General features: G+C 42.2%; 2 protein-coding genes across 6 annotated transcripts in view; one reads left to right on the top strand and one right to left on the bottom strand.

Annotated features, from left to right (window-relative positions):
• The first annotated feature begins 2,633 nt into the window (after nucleotides 1-2,633).
• On the top strand, nucleotides 2,634-8,609 carry LOC102059877 (cytochrome c oxidase subunit 6C). Its single transcript, XM_055706075.1, has 4 exons — nucleotides 2,634-2,789; nucleotides 3,782-3,906; nucleotides 5,542-5,663; nucleotides 8,483-8,609. Exons 2-3 carry the CDS (start codon nucleotides 3,793-3,795, stop codon nucleotides 5,659-5,661), a joined length of 234 nt encoding a protein of 77 aa, XP_055562050.1. The 5' UTR covers nucleotides 2,634-2,789; nucleotides 3,782-3,792; the 3' UTR covers nucleotides 5,662-5,663; nucleotides 8,483-8,609.
• A 2,916-nt stretch (nucleotides 8,610-11,525) lies between these two features.
• Nucleotides 11,526-21,899, bottom strand: part of VPS13B (vacuolar protein sorting 13 homolog B) — a 478,367-nt gene continuing 467,993 nt past the window's right edge. For all 5 annotated transcript variants that reach the window (XM_055706070.1, XM_055706071.1, XM_055706068.1 and 2 more), the window contains 3 exons: nucleotides 20,537-20,639; nucleotides 19,607-19,856; nucleotides 11,526-13,586 (listed from right to left, as the gene is read on the bottom strand). In XM_055706070.1, coding sequence (XP_055562045.1) covers nucleotides 13,341-13,586; nucleotides 19,607-19,856; nucleotides 20,537-20,639 — 599 coding nt within the window. In that variant the 3' untranslated portion in view covers nucleotides 11,526-13,340. The remainder of the gene's footprint in view (nucleotides 13,587-19,606; nucleotides 19,857-20,536; nucleotides 20,640-21,899) is intronic.

A 21,899-nucleotide genomic window follows, 5' to 3' on the forward strand; every position in this document is an offset into this window, starting at 1 on the left:
GAAGTACAAAAATATTTTTCTTGCCCCTACTAGTTTTTGCATTTTCCATTTAGGAATCATTGATTCACCCTCATTTTTTGTACAGCTGCCATTCCAAATCTGTTAACTTCTTGTGCCACAATATCTTTCTTTGTTCCATAGCACCATTGGTTGATGTCAATGCAGCCGTGGTAAGAGAGTATTTGATTAGTTAATTTCTTGCACAGAAATGGGAGGAGGAGCACAGATGTATGCATTTTCATATGTGGCACACAGCATTGTTTGAATTTTTTTTCTTTTGTGATAGAGAGGTAGATTTTATAATAAATCAAACTATTGAGGAATGCAGCCAGTTCAGGGGATTGCTGATGTCCCATGTGATCTTTTTCCAGTAGATTTTTGGTTCTAATTTGATCCAGATTATGATTATCTAAAGACTTTTTGTGGCATGTGCAAAATCACTTGATTGTCACAGTCCTGTTCCGAGTCGGCTCCAGTCCACACCACAGAAAGTACAATCCTAAGTATCACAGCTGGCACTCTCAGTGGAAAATACAAGGATATACTGCCTGAATTTTCTCTCAGTACAGTCAGAGGTAGATTTTATTTTAAATTTCAGTGGAGCACAAGGAAGAAATGATTTAGCATTAATGCCTTCCATCACTCCTCAAAAGATGATCCCTTTCAGGGACACCATGAAGAAAGCTCAATTGTTGCTGGCACTGCAGTATTTTGGAGAGGAAAAGAGGACTGCAGATTCTAGTTTGGTAACTGTGACACCTTTTGAGCAAACAGTCCTAATATTCATGTCCAAAAGACAACTGGAGCAGGTGCCAGAAACCTCAGGGACTGGGTGTACTGGGAAGGAAATAACTGCTGTTGTCTCTGTATCATGCCTCTGTCTTTTTAGAAGGGTTCTTTGCTTTGATGCATTTGGATACATGGGGTCCACTCAAGGCCAAAACTGCATTCAGTCTTATAATCCACTCAGAAACCGGAGTGGTAGGAAGCAACTCTGAGCACTGACTTAACGGAGCTGATTATCTCCGCCCTCCTTCCACGGCTCTTCCTCTAGTGTATCCTATATCCTTTTTTATCCCTTATCTGCACAGTCCCAAACTGCCCTTTATACAGTACAATAAGGAGTTGGCTGTATATTCCACAGTAATGACACAAAGTAATAATAACAATTAGCACTTTGTTTAGCATCTTAGCTATAACAGAAAGACGCCTAGCCAGCCGTACCTCAGGCACATGGGGAAACTGGTCACACAGAAAAGAATTTGATGACCTGGCCAGCCATGAAGTAAGCTATTGAAAACTGCAATCAAGATTTCTTTATTTGCAGACCGAGGTCCATCCACCAAAATATTCTGTCTCACCAAGACTGGCGCTTATAGGAAAATTCCTCATATATAATTTATAATGATAGTAGCCACGAAACCCACTCTGCTTTTATTCCAATTGATTTCGTATCCTCTTTTTCTGACATTGTGTAATAAAAGGGCAAGTTGAGCCGAGCTTTTTAAGGTCCCCTAGACAACTCTCCCTGCCATTTCCTTCCTGGTCTCACCGAATGACTGCATGAGCTCACCTCAGGAACAGCAGCACCCTTGTGGACCCACGTATTTCCCAAGATCCCCCACATCCCCCACAACCCCGTTATAGACACATCTTGTCATTCTTTTCTCATGACATCATTAACATTTGGCTTTTTGTGTGGATCCACATGGGAAAAACTCTCGGACAGACATTTTTCATTTTGGTCTCAACTATTGTAACAAACTTTTCTTCAATTTGAGGAACCTTGTCCAAATCACATCTATTGAGACTGCTGTTGCGAAGAACATTCTCCCAGCTCGTAGCTACAGCTGTATGATTTCTCTCCGCAATTTTCTACTGTCACTTTCCTCTTCTTTAATCCCATCGAAGGAAAAGCAACTTCTCTTCAGTTTTAAGGGGCCATCTCCTCTGTCATTTGGTATTGGGATCTGCTGGCTTTGGCAAGGGAGCGCAAGGGTGGAATGAATACCTTGCTGCACAGGAGAGGCTTCATTTTTTTCAAGGCAGGAATTTATAGCATTTAGTGTAAATCCCACTGAGGGTCCCCAGGAATAAAAACGACAATACCACATGCAGGTGGTGATTAGGTGGAAGCCATGGGCAAAGCACACATGCACCTCATTTCCAAGAAAGGTAGGAAAGCCGGTGGAGGGATACCTACAAAGGATTACAGATGGCTTGTTTCTGGGCTTGGCCAATCACTCTTGGTGACCCGTGTAGGTTATTATTTCACGTATTCTGGTATTATGGCTGTTTGGGTTTGATGGCCGCTCTGAAAATCTGGGAAAGCGCCCGACGTGCGCGGCAAGGGCAGAGGGCCCGGCCTGCCGGGCTTGCGGCGGGCAGCGAGCGCCCGCAGGGCCGGGGGGCTCTCGGCGGGCGGGAGCGCGGCGGCGGCGCCCGGCTCGGCCCGGCCGCCTCAGCTGAGGGCGCTGCTCGCGCCCGCCTCTGCTCTGCGGGGCGCTCGGTGCCCGGCGGGCCTGAGGCGGCGGCAGGGCCCCCGCTGAGCCCTCCGGCCGGCACCGCAGCATCTGCCCGGGCGCCCTTCAGGCGGCGGCGGCGGCGCCCCCCCCTCGCTGACTCCCGCTCCGCGCCACACGGGGCCCGCGCCGCGCGCGCTGCCGCGTTTGGGCTGAGCCGCTCGCCGTACCCGGGCGGCCGCCTCCCGCGCATGCGGGCTGCCGGGGCCGCAGAGGGGAGGGCGCCCGGCCGGCGGGGCGGAAGGACGTTGGTGGGCCCGCGCTGAGGTGAGGCCGCGCTGCCGCTCCCTGCTTCTGCGGCCGGGTCCCCGCTGCCCACCACCCCGGGGGCTGCCGGCCGCCGCTCTCCTCGGCCGCGGCCCCGGCCCCGCGGCGGCTGCCCGTGACCTCTGCGCGTCCCTGAGGGCGGCGGGGACGGGCGCTGCGTCGGGCGCGCTGCTGGGGGGCAGGGGGCGGCCGCGCCTGCTGTGAGGGAGGATCTGCGCGGGGCTCGGCTCAGCCTGGCTGCGGCAGCTTTCTCCGTGGCCGGAGAGGGGTCTGTCGGTGGTGGTTCCTCCTAAACGTGGGAGGAGAGCGGGCTGCGGTCAGCTCCAAGGCCTGTGGGGACCAAGGCCCTTGGGGACAGCTGGGCCGCCGCCAGGTCTCCGCTCCTGCTGCGCGGCCCTGTGGGCGCAGGAGGCGGCGCAGAGGGCAGCGCTGTCCGGGACTGCTCCCGCCTGGGTGCGCCTTCAACCTCTGTTCAGAGAGAGCCGCCTGCTTCAGCCCCAGTAACACCTTACCCGACAGAAAAACATCCTTTAATGCAGTAGGGTTTGCAGTTTGAAAAAAAAAAACAACCCAAACCAGGTCAAGAGGCATGTGCTTTTCCTTAGAAATGAATAAAAGGTCGTCAATGTTCTGAATGTCTTCTGAGGTAAACACCAGGACAGCAGGCCTGAAATGGTAGACCCCTGCGGGGAGGGAAGGATTTAGTATGAAAAGCAAAGGCCACTCTTGATTCCGTGAGTACTGGATGTAAGGAGTATTAAAACTTACTTAGATTCACATCATAAATAGGTTGTCCTTGAATGTTGTCCCTTAAATCGTCTCATTGAAAAGTCAAATAGAGGAGTGCTGTTGCTTATGTTGTGAAGATTATTATTACACAATATAAAAAACATAATTTTCTGGAATAGAGTTACAGAAAATTATTTAAGTAGAGCTTCTTGTCCCACAATTCTCTTTTTTTCCTCTCTATTTTTTTTCCTCCTTTCTTCTAGGAAATATCACCATGTCGTCTGCATTGTTGCCTAAGCCACAAATGCGTCGCCTGTTGGCCAGGCGGATGAAGTTTCACCTGTTTGGGGCATTCTTTGTGTCTGTGGGATGTGCAGCTTTATACAAGGTGAGCCCCATAGTCATTCAGTTATAAACTGGACTCATTAGAGTGTTTTAAGAATTCATAATATTTTTTTGTTGAGATGTGGTTGAGCTGTTCATCAGAAAGCTTTAGCAGTGTATTTTTGTAAGCATGTTTCCAGAACATAAATAAATCTTCCTAATCTTCATTTGAAGAAACGATACAAATAACCTGATGCTTTAAGCTGTTGTGATGAAGATCACGCAATTCGTGACAACTTAACCTCGAGTGTCCTAGTCCTAGACTGCTCTTGATCATTTGCACGGTTGATGTATGTTAACTCTAGATAGTCTGTGTTTCTCTCTGTCACAGTATCTGAGGCTTGAGAGAGTTGTCAAAAGTCTTTGTTTTATCTCTAGACTGATCCCAGAAAAGTTGCTCATAAACATTTAGGAAAACCCAGCCTTCACACTGAAGATGTTAGTGTGGGGAAGACTAGTATGGTACTTTTAGCCTCTCTTTTGAAGTATTGTGTGGAAATGGAGCATTACATTTCCAAAAAAGCCCACTTACAGACTGGGGTTTGTTTTTTGTGGTCCTTAAGACACTTCTGATAAAAGAGTGGTAGTTGTTCTTGAGCACCTTTACTAAGTAATTCTCGGATCTCATACACAAAGCAAGCAACAGAGTTTGAATTTCTGTGGAAGAACTGGATCTTGGTTTGTCCGTTGGACTCATTCTAATACTATTTGCAGCATTTGAGTACTCAGGAAGCCTTTGATAAAAGTGACTAGCAATTAAGTTAATTTCAGGCTGTTCATCACGGAAACATCACAGCGGACTTAAACTTCTCAGAGATCAAATGTCTATCAGAAACAATAAGCTTGCACAGTTAAAGCTCAACATTACTTAACACATCTGTTAAGAGGTAGGCAAGTTTGTCTGTGGTCAGACTGACAGTATTATTTTATTAACAATCTGTAGATTTATACCTTATTTGGCACCCCATATTAATACACTAGTAAGGCAGAAGACAATATTTAAAACAAGTAACATGGATCTAAGTAGTGATTTACTTTGTTAGATGTTAGAAACTGTTGGAGAAAACCACCGTGGACTTTCCTGCACATTTTGGGGGGCTTTTTGAGCATACCCCTGCGCTTCAGTATCTAAGGAGTCAGGATTGTGTCTTTTTATGTCGGTGAGCTGTAAGGGTGGCTTAGCACTCTTGTAAAATTTTACCAGACTTCTGTAGTTGACCTACAGTGTAGCTGAAATGTAATGCATTGTTTTAGGATGCCATATCATCTGGAGTTACAATTTTGCAGCTGCCTGCAGGCACAAAAATTGCCATACCGGCATGTTTTTACATCTAAAACTATTAGCAGGGAGGGCATTGGACACTTAAGTGTCAATATAGGTGGAGTGTTTCTGGATCTTAAAGGAGTGATGTACTGTCTTGTAATGGGCTTTCTTTTTAAGGTTTTACTTCAGACATTGTTTTTTCTGACCAATGGTCAGGTAGCCTGAACTGTGGATTTCAACAGTAACAAAGTAATATGTTAGTAATTTGAGCTGAAGGATTTTAAGAGTGACAGCCACTGACACAAATCATAGCAGTGATAGAAAATGTGTTTGTAAAGCTTTGCAAGCTTTAATTTTCTCTGCGTTACTTTCCAGTTTGGAGTTGCTGAACCCCGAAAGCGAGCTTATGCGGAGTTCTATAAAAACTATGACCCCATGAAGGACTTTGAAGCCATGAGAGCAGCTGGTGTGTTTGAGTCTGCACCACCCAAATGATGGTAAGGCACCTTAGTAGTAAGCTACTCTGCATTAGAACAAGAGTAAATTTGTTTCAGTGAAACACTGTGCTTCTGTTTGGAGGCTTTTCCTTTCTGATCAAATAGAAAGGTGCTCCCAAAGAAAAAAGATCCAAACTGCCTTTGAGAGACCACTGGGTAATAAAACCTTGAAGAAATAGGGGAACTAGGGAGTGAAGAGTAAGGGCAGAGTAGAAAGTTCCTGAGTACCTTTTGGGTAACTTGTTTAATTGTGTGATATAGGAGACTTGCACAGAGTGATGCCAGGCCTTTCCCTCCTCACGCAGCCATGCAGAGGAGACAAAGCTGAACTATAAGACTTGCCTGATACCACTGTTACATTGATGCTGTCACATCTTGAACTGCTTAGCTTCAGGCGATCTATATCTACTGCTTATGTCTTGTGGTGGTACAGTGAATGAGAAAATGGAGAGGCTGTTTCTCTCTCATAGCATGCATCTTAATGTAAGAAACAGAGACTGTTTGCACATATCCTTTCGTCTCTTGAAGTAGTGAGAGGAGGAAGATAACTAGTCATGAGGGGAAATATATTTACATACATACATAAATATATATATAAATTGCAGTGGTGTGCAGTTCTGTATACTAATATTCAGATTTTTGCCAGGCTGAATTAAGCTTGAATTGAACTTTGTTCACAATGCTGTTTTCCTAACACTTAACACTGCCTTTTGTTTGAAGAATACCAAACTTTGTTCTCCCTTACTTGTCGTAACAACAGGAGAAAAAAGTTTTGATTTCAACCTTGTCGTAGTTATTAATAAGCACACCCACTGAACAGCACAAGCTTATGATGAGACAACTCAATAAAGAATTCCTCCCCCTTTCTTGATCCAAATCTCTTACACCGAGTTCTCTGTTTCTCTTAAAATGAATTTAAACTAATCTAGAATGATAGCTTTTTCATTCTTTTGGAATGTTTTCATATTGTGATCATTATTGTGATAATCTGTGGCTCTAATTATCCTGGCCAGCTGGATTTTCTCAGCCTCTTTGTGTAAAGAAGCAAGATTGAGTAAAAGATTTGTACTTAACACTATTAATGCTTAATTCTCTTGTGTGACTATCTATAACTATCTGGTTTCTGCATAACACAATTACATAAAAAATGCAGAGCTCCAGCTCTTGTAACAAATTTAAAAAGAAAAAAAATATGGCAGTTTCTCTGTTTCTTGGTGTGGTGTTTTTTTTTTTTTTTTTTTTTGTGAGAGAGGGAAACTTCTGTTCTTTAGCTATGACTGCAACAAAAATAATGAAATTACAAGTTTACCTGGTTTTAATCTTGGTAATTCTGCCTCTGGTTTGGTCCTATTGCTAATATATAGGCACTTTCAAACTTTTCTTAGACACTGGAATTGCATTCTTTAGTCAGGTGGCCTTCATCAGAGTATTCTGAAAGACCATCTGGTGGTAAAATCATTTGAAACAAACACTGTCAACAAGGATGCATGTTGAATACTTAATTGGAATCATGAGCAGGATTTTTTTCAGTGCAAATAGAGCTCCATTCTTGGTTAACTTATGTTCTCATTTGCAGCTTAAAAAAAATAGTTACACATTGTGTGCACCTGTTAAAATTAAATGTTTCCTAAACATCTATTCCATCCTTTAATTACGCCAGCTCAAAAGAAAATGTGAAAGACAGATCTTTAAATGTGATTTTGTTTGAATTGCTGATGCTTCTTACTCCTTAGCCTATTTATGTAACAACTGAAATTTTTCACTCCGTAGTAGTAGAAAGAGGTGGGCTTTTTTTAGTGCCTGCACAGGAATACTTAAGTAGAAGGAGAAAATGCCAGTGTTTCAAGTGTTCTGGAAAGACTTTGAAAAGAACAAGTACACAGAACAGATGGAAGACATTTTCATTTGCCTCAGTAGTCTAGATCTTAGCTGTGGAAGCTGGATGGAGGTTGAATTTGATGCTTTTTTTGGTATAGTTACCTAAAGGGTGCAGTCATGCATGCATTACATCTCCTGTTTTATTGGAATATATTCTGTACGTGGCAGTGAATACAGTGTTTTAATGTCATTGAACACTCATTCCAAAATCAGTACTTGGCCCGAAGATTAAGGAGAGGGTAGGGTAGGCAGGGAGGGGAATTCCTCGGTTAGGGTGTTTGTTAGCTTGGCATTCTCCACGAGTTTGTTTCTGCTGGGCATGCGGGCAACTTGGTACCTGAGGGTGAATTTACACTGTTTCATCTACTTGTCGTGGCCTTTGTGTGGTGACACTGGTAATGGAAACGAAGTGCAAGTGTAAATTCAAGGAGTATTGTACCTCTGCTGTGTGCTCAGTAATAAAGGGGCAAGCTAAGAGTTCGGTGCTAACCACTTGCAAGACTGTTGTCATGGAGCAGAGCTGGTCTTGGATTGTGTTCAAGGTAATGGGGAGAAGCAATTTGAATTTGGTTTTCTTCCTTCCTTGGTAGGTTGCCTACACCACTTGTTTCCTCTCTGGCTCCTGTCTGAAAGCTGCATTCCTTTCTCTTTCAGGCCCTTAGCAAGATTGATTCAGTTATCAGTGTGGCATGTACAGTGAATCTGATGTGCTGTGCAGTATTGTTCCAGCTCTTGATTTGTTCCATGTTTCACTTCTGTTTGCCACATGAAGGGTGTGTGAATCTTAAAGCATCAGGAAATAACAGGGGGAATTCCTCTAGACTAAACCACCACATAAACATTTCTCTCTATTGCTTTGCATTCATACATACTAATATGTTTACTTAGAGCGTGAAGTTTGTCCAACATAACTTAGTATTTTTCTTTTTTTCATCTTGCAGATCCCCTCCAGTCTAAGGAGACTTGATGACCGAACCTTATTTGTTCAGTGAATGGTAAAGTGTAACGCACTTCGGTGCATGGCATGCTCTAATGTAACTCAATAAATAAAATACATATGTCAGTGGCGCTTAGTTGTCGTCTTTAATGTTGAAATGCTTAAATGCTCAGATGCTGGGAAGAGTGGTGGTAAGTCTTCATAAATTGCTCAAGATTACCAAGTCAAGTTTTCTTTCCCCCAGGAATTATTTGCATCTCTGTTTTGGCCAAATTCCACATTTGATCACCAAGTATATCCCTAAGCAGTTACAGCTAGGTTGTCCCAGCTGCTGGTGGGAATTTGCAAGAGGATCGTTGTTGCAGGAAGGGAGAGGCTGGATTTCTGGAAGGGTTGGTGTTACCTCTGGCTTCACAAGGTGAACTGACCTTGAGGCGAAAGAATTTGGATAGGAATTCTGGAAATATACCAGCCAACCTTCCTATCTTTTTCTACTGCCATCACTGTATTGCCTTCTTACAGCAGCGAACTGTTACATCAAACATCAAGACCTACAGACTGCAAATGCCCGCTCTTATACGTGGTATGTTACTTTGATTGGAACATGGACTCTGAACTGCAGGTACGTTCATATATATTTGATGTACAAGGGGAGAGAGGGTAAAACCAGACCAAAAAAAAGAAGAAATACTTACTTTAGGGTGTTACAGTAATGAAAAATCTTTGTGTGCTGCTTTTAGACACGTACAATCTTTTTAATATCTGGAAGTAGTCAGCTAAGCATAGTTTTGATCTCTGCTACATGCTGTGTCGTCCAAGACCTGATGCTCTGTCTTCTGCCAGGAGACCCGTCATTCAGAGTGCAGCGTGCACATTGCCGCTTGCCCAGGTTGAAGATGGTACCAGGACTGTAGCTCTTGATTGCTGAACGCGGGTACCAGGAGAGGAGCCCAGGCTGGTTGTGTGAAAAGGAGGGAAGGCTGGTATGAAGCAGCATGACAAATTACGCCATCTGTGTTGTATTTGAAGGTCTTCAGTTCAAATGCTGTTTGGAGTAACTTACTATTTTAAATGGCTCATTAATGATAACACTTAATAGGTATCCGTGAGCAACGTTTGGACTAATGCAGGGCGTGCAAAGAAGTAATGCATTTGATCCAGAACACTATTACAGCACAACGTGGGATTGTCTCTAAACTTTCCATATAGGCAGTGTTTCCTTGAAGCGAAGAAGGAATTCAATAGAGGTGCAGGGGAAACCATCTAGTAAGCAAAATATTCCTGCTCCTATAAATGTAAACCAGAGCTTAACGATAGCAAATGATACCTGTTTATCTTCCCAATGTACAGTATAAACACTGTACGTCATTAAGCGCTGACCAGCTTTTTCTCAGGCTTGTCTGCAGGTTTAAATAGCCAGGGGTCGTCAGTCATACTGACAGCTTCAGGGGCAAGGAGACTTGCTACTGCTAGGTGTGCAGGCTAATAGACCTGACTTCTCTCGCAGCTCTAGCCCCCTTACATTCTTCCCAGTTGCTATGAATTACTTTAATTCTAAGTTTCTTCTGAACTGCTATAGCAGAGAGCAGGTATTGTTGTAGTCTGTGTTCCTTCAATTACCAGCCCATAATGATTTAAAGAAATGAGTTTTGTGAGTGACGATAGCTTTTTTTAACCATATGGCAAAGATGTCTTTCGCTTTTCTTTTCATCTGTGCTTTTGAGAGTCTGCGGGTTGTAATTGTTGCTTGTTGTGTGTGTTACGGTTTCACAAAGGATGCAAAGCAAGTGCTTCCCTTCGGTGGGCAATGCCAGCCAGCCCGTAGCTTGCTCTCCTTTGCAGTGGGCAGGGAGGGCGATGCTGGGTACCTAACGTAGTAGGCAGAAGGGCTAACCCTTGTCTGAAATGGGTACCAACCCATCCAGTTTCCTAATTTTCCTTTTTTTATTTTCTCTCCTTCTTTTCTTTTTCTGCCTTGGCCAGCAAGAGTTCAGTTAATTCCATTTTACAAACAATTGGGAGTGGGACTTGGCATAGTACAAAAAGAAGACCGCTGTGTGTGAGACCCTCATCAGCTGCTTGTGATAGGGTCTGGCGTGCTGTTTGTAAGCGATGTGGAGCTGAAAAACATGCTTGTCTGCTCTGAGACCATCCCTACCCTCTGTAAAGGTTTTTTGCTGTATTTATGTATGAAATGCTATATAAAAAAGAATTGTTTGACCTAAACTACTTTGGGAAAGGTTTTGCTGTGCATAAGCTTGACTATGCCTTCAAATTTTTGGCTGGCTGGCTTTATTCTCGAGTGTTTGAGGAATGATTGATTGTTCTGGAAGCAAACTAAAAAGACAGATCTGAAGTTGCGAGCTCTCCAGGTCTAAAGAGCATTATGAGCGTAGGCATGTTTTAAGAGTACGCATTGGAGTGCCTCAGCAGCTAAGTACAGGCAGCTGCTCTTTGGACAACTTTGTTTTCATAGTTCACACAGCTCATATGTAGGAGAGGCTGATTTATGTGCCGTCTCCACACTGTTTCCATACATGTGGTCAGAAGGGGGAGAAAGAACCTGCCTAATGCAGTAAAGATGCTAGCTTAATTCACTGAAGAAGAGTGTAATTTAAGCAAGTGTTTATTTCAGGAGAATATAATTCAGGAAAAACACAAATGTATCTCAAACAATGGCTGCAGTCTACAAAGTTTTAGAAATTAAACTGCTGCCTTCCCGCATTTTTTACGGGTATGTTTGCATCCTCTTGGCTGGTTTGTGTACTACATATATAACGAACAGATTAGTCTTAATTCAAATGGTGACTAGCGTGCTGTTTTGTTCAGTTATGCTTTTGTGACTAAAACTTCTCAGCAAGCTGATCATCAGTTTTTACTTCCAAAGTGGTGCCGTGATCTATTGCATTTTCTGGTACACGACAAAAGTCCAGTGAACAACTGGAGTGTCATGGGGTCTGCATCACCTGTACATCTGTCTTGCTGTTGTACATGGGGACCTGTTGATTCTCTTGTAACCGAATGACCAAATAGCTCACAAAACCAAGTATTACAGGAATAGCTTTATTATCTTTAAACAATTCCATTATATTACAATTTATCCACCAATATGCAAAATTATAACTATTAAACTATTTCCATAAAATATTCAGGAATGAAGCATGTTTGTGTATATACATATACATTTTTTTTAAATAGTGTTAATTTAAACGGTGACTAAGTTATTAAATCACTCTATGAAATGTTGATAACGGATGGGCTTATTTCACAGTCGGAAAAGGACAGTGCAATCCCAGGCTTCTGTATTTTCAGTACACAAGAGACACAGCTTTTAGAAATACCATTTAACAAAACCAAACTCACAAGAAAAACATTGCGGTTACTACATTCTTATTTACTGTGCATTTGGTCATATCAAGTATGCATAGAAGTTACTAACTAGAAAGCATATGTATCTGCTCCAAATGATGATCAGACTTTATTCCAGTTCTTGTCACCTATTCCAACCATGTTCAGGATTCCCCAGACAAAACTCGTGTCCGTAAGTACATGGAAAAGGGGAGAAAAGTAACACGCATAGTTGAAAACCAGGTAAGCTTTTGTTTCTTAAAACAAAACTGCCATAGCCACGTTTGGTTTATAAAGTAGTCTTAACTCCCCAGAGACAGTAATTTCTTGTCTACTACAAACTAAAACATCTGAAAAATAAGACAAATAAGCTTTCTCTGTGTCTTGATGTGTTTAACATTATATTCATAAGCGTATTGTGTTGGCATCATTAACTATTAATATAATTGGTGCCCGTGGGTCCAGGCTTTTCAATTAACTTGAAAAAAACCACCAAACCCCACCTCATTTTGCTTAGCACTTATTTGAAAGGCCACGTTTTTAAATATCCCTGGGTTTATCTGTTCAAAGATGATAAGCATAAAGTGAATTAGGGCTTAAGTGACCACATACTGTGCGGTGGTAACAGATCAGCAGGCTATACTTGGCACCCGCCCAGCTACGTTACATTGAGCTCATAGATTTTTGGTAGGTTTTTAAGGAGACTAAGCTCTGTTTCTTAAATTTTTCAACTGCATGTTACTGGCTTCCAGCTAATGACCAGACAATGTACAATGTCATATATACATTGAACATCCTTCTGAAAATTTGATGGTGGATAAAATAAAGTTTCTGTATACAGACAGTTTTAAAAATAAATTCACATTGTAGTTCATGTTTTGTTCTCCAAACCACACAAAGGCACTAGTTTACATGAAGGACTAATGTCCTGCAAAACTTCAGTCAAATAAAGAAGCTATTTTAAGGTTAAAGTGGTGCTAAACCCCAGCTGTCACTAGTAACTTAAAACAGCCACAAGTGGGTTTTTCAGATTTAGTGGGGGAAAATGTTTTGCCTCAGGATGTACGTGTTGGGGGGGAGCGTGTCTGTGGGGGGAAAGGCTCAGCCTGAGCAAGTTGTTACAGCTGAGTTATAAACCTGTTTTATACCAGAAACTAGCAGATCCTTAAATATGATATAGTAGGTATTGATGCGCATTTTGCGTGTGTGGTGAAAATGTCTGCATGCAATTTTTCCTTACTCTCTGATTTTTGGTTATTGAAAAGAAAAAGGATTTTGATTGAGCTATAGTCCAAGGCTGTTCCTTTTCACTGTATTCATTTGCTAGAACACTTTCCTTCCAGCACTAGTATTTTGGCTGGAATGCAGGAATGTTGTCAAGATTAGAAAAGCTCTTGGGCTTTGTTATCATCTCCTACTTCCTCAAGAATTATATGCATCTCGACTTGATGTAGGTTACTGCAAAGAAAGCATTACTTTCAAAACGGTATTACTATACTCACCACAAATAATTATTAATTAAATCCTTTCCTCAAGGCTTTATTTTTCACCATGGTGAATTTGCTAATGAATACTTGGGCAAAATTTGGATCAACTACATACTGATACGTTTTTGTTATGGTTGGAAGGTGTTCCGTAGCCACAGTTTGCAACGCTGGCACTGTGGAGGTGCTGGGAGCGAGGTGGTAAGATGTCTTTGTGACGTAGTCCACAAGGCGGTTGTACTGCTGTTCTGATAGTCTCTCTCTAGCTCCATCTGCCTGAAATCGGAGAAGATAAAATAGTTACTGAGTAACTGACTGTAATGGAATTTGGTAGTAAGGTAGAAGTAACTTCCACATTACTTTCTGTAGTTAAAAATCTCCCCCCCCCCCCCGGGATCTTTCTTACAATAGTTTAACGGCCGTTTCAATAAACAGCGATCTCCCATAGTTTAATGCTTGGTCGATTAGTCCTCTCCCTTGCTCTTTTGGACACTTCTGAGAAGCTCTTCACTCTGCCATAGAAAATCTAAGCAGTATCTCTTCAGGATTTCAGGACTGGACACCTTGGTCAAAAGTAGGTCTTTACAACAGATCACTTCTTTGTAGACAGGAAAAGCATCTGAAACCCTTTTAGAAAAATGCCAGTAGCTCTTGGCTGTGCTCATCAGTTAGCTATTCTAATTAGCAAAACCATTTTCTCACAAAATAAGATTAAAGAGAGCCCATAGCTGTATCTGGGCAGTTAAGTCCTTAATGTATTTGATTTAAAATAAAGACTAGAAGCTACTTCCAGGTGAATGTTCTATGACAGGATATATCCTTCTGCTTCTGGTAACCAAAAAAGCTATTCTGGGTCAGAGGACACACACAACTGCATTTTTTTAAAACAAAATATTTTTTTGTTTAAAACATAAACTAAAGATGGTTTGGGTGTGTGGTTTTTGGAGAAAAAATTCAGGTGTCTACACAAACTGCCTTTTCCACCACCATGAGTTGGAAGGACTCCTCTGAACAAATGCCTCTTTACAGGCTGAAATATGTAGAGGTTCAAGGCTCTAGGCAAGAGCTTAAAGCGATGAAGTAACCTACCTCTAGTGGAAAAAAATACAGTAAAACAAGTAACGGTCAACAGAAAGGTGGCATCTACCATACGGTTCTAACCAGATAAGGTTATTAGATGAAAAGCCATGGGCAAATCTGGCTTTGGAAGATCACTCTGCTGTGCCCTTTATCTGAAGAAGAAATTGAAGATGACTATGTCTTGCTTGAGAAGGCAGGCATGCAGCTAGCTGCATGGAGTCAAAAAGACGCATCTCAGGAATGCCACCATGGATGCTACAAGTGATATCACTAGCAAAGTCATTCAAAATAGAAGTTATTTCCAAAATATGACAATGAACGAAAAGGCAGAAGCTGTCCTAGGGCTAGGCTCTGAGGCTTCCTTGTCTACACTTGGAGAACTGCCGACCGGTTTCATTTTTGCAGGGTTTAAAATGTCTTTGCTTGTCTGACGTTGCTCTGCGGATTCAAAGACTGCTCTCTTCTGACTGTCTTTCAGGGACTTCTACACACGCCTCACTACCTGTGATGATATTTTGAAAGAGTGCCATTGGATTCAATGTAACATTCACGATCAAGATGTTGTCACATCTCTGGACTGCAAGGCTCATTTTAAACAAAACACTGCTTATTTGAAGAAAGAATTAATATGATTGATAGACAGTGACATATGTCACACCCACATCAAAACATTCCCCTCTGGTTTTTTACTGTGCCTTTGGAGATGGATTTGCTGCTCGGCAAGTAGAAACACTCCTGTTTTCAATCATCACCACAAAAAATGCTGAAGAAAGCAGGCTGCATGAACAAGCCTAGAAGCTCAAGGTTGGGGTCTATGCCTAGAAACAACAGAAATGAGGAAATAGGCAGAGGAGAGCATGGTTTCCATGGATGACCTTAAAGGGAGGGAAAAAAAGCAGAAGGCAGGTTGCTGCAGCAGAGCTAACAGTAGAGAATGGTGTCTCTACTGTGTCGTCAGTCTGGTGGCACAGAAAAAGAACCTCAGCAGTCAATCTGTTTTGCCACTCGAAAGGAGAGAAATACGTTAATGTACCACCTACGTAAACCAGATTTTAAGTTATGGGGTAAATCTTGCACGTAGGTGGCTCCACGCTTTTTCCTGATGTCTGCTTCTAGGGAGGGAAACCCAGGGGACGCTGGTTATAGCTCTGCCTCCACACTGACCAAAGGACCCAAGTGATCAAAGGAGATGGAAAGGGTGCTGGCATCTCACCCACCTACTCGTCATCCAGCCCCAGGCTATATCCCACAGATACAGCTTAATTATTCAGGAGGAAATATTAACTGCACTTGGATGGTCTTCCAAAGTAACTGGGACCCTGCCTGCTTCCAGATGACTTCATCTGCAACCATGTGCTTCTCCAGCCAGTTTCAGTCTAGCTTATATTGCCAAGACAACAGAAACTTGGAATTGCTGTTATTGTACGTTTTTTCCTACATGGGACCTAAAACTGTCACTGAGTGTCTTAACCCACTGCTTTGAACAACTACAATGTTAACAGCCAGACCATTCAATGAATCAAACCTTAATCAAGGGCTGCTTAATGCACCTGCTAGAGGCATCTTAAAGATACCATGTCCTTTCATGCTAGGAGGCCATACTTTTGGGTTAAGAACTCCAGAATTGTCCTAAAACACCTCCCATTACGGCTTACAAAGAGTAAGCCTTCAGCAATTCTGACTCTATGGTAGCTACCAGCACCTTTGTTGTGCAGTCCAGATGTGTACGTGGCACTGATGGGCTGCTTTGTGCGCACCGACTAAGATTTGGTTCTTTAAGGTTTTTTTTCACTGTTTTATAAAATCCAGAGACTGGTTTTCAGCTCCAGAGATGATAACATGTAGCACTACCATGAAAACCCTGTTGCAGATCATCACAAAGAAATTCTGGAATATCTGAGATTCCAGGGTCCTTCAATTTTTTCCTGTCATCTTGATGTTACGAGCTACACCAAGAACAGCTGGAAGAGCAGGCCTTTTGAGTTTGATGTGTCTGGAAGCAAGCAGTGTCTCAATTACTTTGGAAGATGATCCAAGTACAATTAATGCTTCCCTTTCAATAACAATGTTGTCAGTGCTGGAGTTTTCAAGAATCCATCCAGGCTCTTCCTAGCCAGATGGATTAAGTTATATGTTGTGAGATGAACAAACCATCAGGCAAACCTATTGCTGAAGGAGTCAAAATATGCTCTATAATATCTCTGGTGATTACAGCTGTAGAATAACTCATGTTTGGTTTCCTAACAGTTCCAAGAAGCTGAGGAGAGGGAAGGGGAGAAACTGTTTCGGACAGAGCTAAAACAAAACTTTTGGCAATTATTTTTCTGAGCAGTAAGACAAAAAAGTGGATTTTTATAATGCTGAAACAAAATGTTTCAATTTGATGTATTACTTCTAGGATCTTTGACTAATTGATCAGAAAAATAAACATAATTTACATTTGGTAACATTACCTCTATTTTGCTAAACTCTCTGTAATATTTTGGTTGACCTGACTGGGCATTTTCCAGCTAAAAATTCTGGCCATCTTTACTAATGTACACGTACAGATGTGCCTGCACCTCAGCTGAGGACATCTTCAGTGCAACAAGGTGGCCTGCCACTAATGTTTATGAGTCGTGTCTCTTTAGGTGTAGGCCTGAGGCAGCTCCCCTGCAAGTCACAGCTGCTGCTCCTAAGGTTCCTTTCCTTCATCACGTTCAGAGTTTTTAGCAGCTCTTGTTGGGGAGCCGAAGGGGAGGCTCTGGCTCCCACCAGCACCGGTGCCCGCTTGCATCACCCGTAAACGCTTCTTGAAGAAATTCATTCCAATTTCTGTATGTGTATCCTTTACTGATAAATGTACACTATTTCGCTAGTAAAATGCTGGTCTGTTTTTAATGTGATACCCAGTTTCTATTGAGCTCACTCACTGAAGCTGAGCGTGCAACTGAATGTCCACCCTTTGTACCACAAAGCACCCCAAGCACCACACAACTGACGTGCTCAGCTGCAGAAAGGAAGTCACTAAGTATGAAATTTCCCAATCCAGCAAGGCAAAAAACTAATAAACATCACTTGCAAAAGAATATTACTTAAGTCCCGGTAATTACAAAAACTTTATGAAGCTTTTGTAATCTTGTATTGTGTAGGTGCCTTAGCATAAAAAAACCATTAAACTTGCTTACTCTTGTCTGCCTTACTTTTAACTGCTCCTCCTTATCACACATTTCTTTAAATTTTCACACAAATTTTCAGCATCAGCACCTGCATTCTGAAGGAATATTTTGCCAGGTCTGTTTTGTACAACATCGCTCAGCTTTTGCTGTGTTGCCGTCACTGACTTTGCTCCACCTGGGGCACAGGCACTCCTCACCGCTTTTATCATGCCATAGATTTTCACTGTGTTCTCAAGAGCTGGCATCAGCAAAAGAGATTCTGTACCGAGGTGGAGTGGCTCAAGGCTTACAGCTCCTGGCACTGCTATGCCACCGGAGTAGAACTCCCATATTTCTATCCAGAACTCCAGAAACAACCATGTTATTTGGTCCAGCACCTCCAAAGCAGGTCACATTTACGGCATGTACCAAAAAGTGTATGTGGGAACGCTGGACTCCGCACCTGCCACGTAGGGTTGGGCTCTGCGTGTACGGGAGCCACTTGCCCAGAAATCCTGCACATTCTCAGCTGCAGCAGCAGTGGGGACTAGAATTAGGCTCCCTGTCCCTTCCCTTCTCTTCTTCCAGACAGGCAGCACCTCTGCCTCATCACCTTCTTGCAGCAGCCTTTGGGCAAGCAGCCCTCTCCCCAGAGCAGCAGCCCGCTCCTTACCCGTGGATAGCCAGATACAGAGACAAGAGCCATCGCACTGCAGCCTAATGAAAAAAGGTCTGGGCTGGTGTTAAAATCAGGGTTAGGATGGGTTGAGTGCATCAAATGCCTTAGGGAGAACAAATTATCTTCCTCTTCCCTCCAGGACAGTAGCTCTGGACTGAGCAGGATAGTCTGGATTCAGTCTGATGTGCGCCTCCAGCAAGCACTCAGCACTCAGGAATAAAAAAGCTCAGCTTTGCCCACTTGCATCAAAATTTAAGTAATGCCTCATGTAGCTCTGTGGTGAGAGAAGGCAACTTCAGTCAACAGTGCGCTGTGAAACTGAGGTTAGTGGAAAGACAATAAATGTAAATAGAGAATTCAGCACTAAAAGAAAGCTTTCACAGAAAAATCCAAGTGCCGTCAAGACACAGATGAAGTCCTTGGTATGCTGGAATCAACGGCAAAACTCCTCAGTGACTTCAGTAAAGTTAGGAATTTACTGAAGGTGCTGAAGCCTCCCCTACGTTTTGGCACACTTCACGGGCTTTTACATGTTCTTTTCTTATATTTGAAACGGATGAATTTCTGGTATAGCAGTCTACGAACTACCTGACGCACTTTTATAAACAAAACAACCGGGACACGCATGTTCGTTCTTGAAATGATCTCTCATATGACTCCACTTAAGAATTTAATACAATAAAAACATTATTTCCCAAAAGTGTAGAAATATAACATTCTTCTACCATTAAAAGAAGATAATTCATCCAAAACCTCAGTATTCAAATGGCTTAGAGATCTTTCAAGATGAAGATGAAGGTTTTATGCTCTTACTGGCGAACACCCGGTGCATCCAATCTCAGCAAAAGCACTGATCCATTTTAAAGTTAGCTTTTGCAGAAGCAGGAAGATCTAAGCCAGCATACAGAAGATCTAAGCTAGATACAGCTAGCAGCCGAGCAAACCACTGCATCAGAAGTGGCAAGGTAAGAAAGACACCGAAAGCAGCATGCATCAGCACCACTGAACTGTTAAACCAGAATTCACAGCAGAATCAAAGGAACTGTTCTCACTGTGACTTTGTAGGCACAGGCAGCAACGCTGACTTGCCAAACAGCGAACACCTCACGCACGTGTAGTGAAGAGATGAGAATCTCTTCAGAGAAGAGGTGATGCCTACCGACAACCCAGACTTCCTCTACTTCTTCCCCTCAGAAAACTGCTGTCACAGATACGAAGGGTCATGATCAATAAAAGGACAGAAGGGAGGAGACATGTCCCTTTCACCCAAAGGGCGACACCGTCAGCTGTGAGGTTCAAGAAGACAGGTCTCCCTACCCAAAGGTGAGTACGCCTGTTGCCAAAAGCATCATCATCAGTGTAATGTTATCTTCAAATGAAAATCATACTCAAGTCTTTACCTCCAAATCAGAAGGCACTCTCTGTTGCTTTAGCTGCACCTTCAGCAGGTCTTTTTGTAGATCGTCTTCCAGACAGTCGATTTCAGTCACGGGGAATGCCTGCTGCTGCGTGTCTTCACTGATGCTGACCACAAAGAGCACCTCTGAGGTAAGCAGCAAGCAGCCTTCATGCTGCTGGCCTGATCCACTTACAATCATGACATCTAAGGCCATATGGACCTCCGGCCTTCCTAGAGATTGCAGCATTTTCCTGCATTATCAAGGAAAAAAAAAAAAAAAAAGGAAAGAAAAGAAAAAAAAAAAAGGAAAAATAGAAGAAGAAGAAAAGTAGTCAGTGTTATGTGTTGGATTGACTTCTTTTGATTGCTCATGTTTTTACTTAAGCCTGTAGCTATCACGTACAAATACAAACTAAGCCAGGGAGTATATTTCAAATCTCCATTACTGAAAGATGTAAGACTTAAGATTTAGAGAATGAATGTGAAACTGTTACTTATCAAAACTTCTTAATCATTCACTGCAAAATTGGCCTAATAACTGTACTAGGTCAGCCTATTTCCCATCCTAATAGAAAAATTACCCTGAGAAATGGCTTACAAATTCAGTGCAGAAAATAAAGCTATCTTCACTAACAGCTGTTTCTGGAGATGTGCAGTATTTTTCTTGGGCTTCGTGCAACGATAAATAAGTAAGAACTCACTGAATGCCACTAAATAAAGATCAGCTCTGTAGTTCCAAAGCTGGAAGCAGATCAGCAGCCCATCATTTGCAGATTGGGTTTCTATGCACTACCTTTGTGTTTAATGTTCCCAAACAAACTGCCATAACTCAGCCTTTCCTAGGGAAGCAGCCTGTTAACTTGACCAAAGGCCAGAACCTATTAATAAACAATGTGCATGTAAAAATGAGCAAGTGTCTAAATAATTTTACCAGACATATTTGACGTGGCTATTTGGAGCCTGCTCAACGTGTTGATCATTTGGATGACAGCGCTGCTTGGGAAGCTGAGAAAGTCCAGCTCCGTGCAAAATACCTGTGGTAAGAGAATTTAAGTTTCTTAGTAGTTGTTTTCTACAACACAGTTACATGTTGCAGTGATGTCATCTGTTTAGAGCAGTTCATAAAATAGTGCAGATCCAAAATGATGTCACATCTTTGGAAGCTATAGTCAAGATAATTCATTAAATATTACAATGCAAGAGTTGTGCACTTAACCCCAGTGATCTTGCATTAGCAAGAAACAAAAAAAACCCCACTGCATGTTCTCAGAATCAGCCATACACTTGCAATCAGGAGAAACATAATACTCCTGAGGGCCATCATCTTAGAGTTAGATCGGACGCATCGCTTAAGATTTATGTAGAAAAAATCAAGACCGTTTTTAACCTTCTTGCTTAATATTAAAATACTTCCATATACGTGTCACAATTGGTACAAATTAGAAGGCAAGTTTGCCTAGATACTGTATTTAAATGTTCAGTTACTTAATCCAGCTGTTAAACACAAATCCATATACATTTATGAGATCTCCCGGGGCATCTGGTTTATTGTGAATTCTTCTTAGTGCCAGCACAGAATGGAGACTACAAGAAGCAGTTAAACAGGTTTCTAAATAGACTATCCAAAGCTGAAGATGATACAGTATGTATGCTTTCAGATGGCTTGTAAACTTTTAAAGATGAGGTATAATCACCAGAAAGAGTGAGTGGGCTGCAAAAAATCCACAAATTAAGTAGTTTGAAAAATTTTTACGAGACAGACAGGAAGTAGGTTACACAGCAAGCACTAGTGTTGTGCAGTTTGGTGTAAAGTTACTCTTTAAATAAATAAAGACATTTTCTTTTGTCTAATTAGGCATTCCATTGAAGCAAAAGGCATTTTTGCATAAGGGTGTCAATAACTTAGATTCCTTTTTACACAATGGATAATAACTTAAACAAAACATCAGCGCTGAAAAAATAGCTTTAATTTTTAGCACACATGTTGATGGTAATACTTAAAAGCAGCATCCCAGTTGTAACAGTTGGCTTACCGAGGTTCTCAGCATTATGTGAGTGAAAATGTTATTTACAGATGGAGAAAGAGAGAACATGTGTTTATTTCTGTGTGGTCCCCCACCCCTCGGTCCCCCCCCAAGAGGCATGGTCCCACTTCCAATCCAGTTGTGGGTAAGAGTTACTTGAACTCTTGTGTGTTTTCCTCTCACGCACTGTCAGCTATTACTGATACAGTTTTTATGTTTTTTCCTGGCTAACCCTTTTTGTCACATGCTCGCGGAAAACATGATGTCTTG

The sequence above is a fragment of the Falco cherrug genome, chromosome 3 (genome assembly GCF_023634085.1).
Source record: "Falco cherrug isolate bFalChe1 chromosome 3, bFalChe1.pri, whole genome shotgun sequence".
In the NCBI taxonomy this organism is placed as follows: domain Eukaryota; kingdom Metazoa; phylum Chordata; class Aves; order Falconiformes; family Falconidae; genus Falco; species Falco cherrug.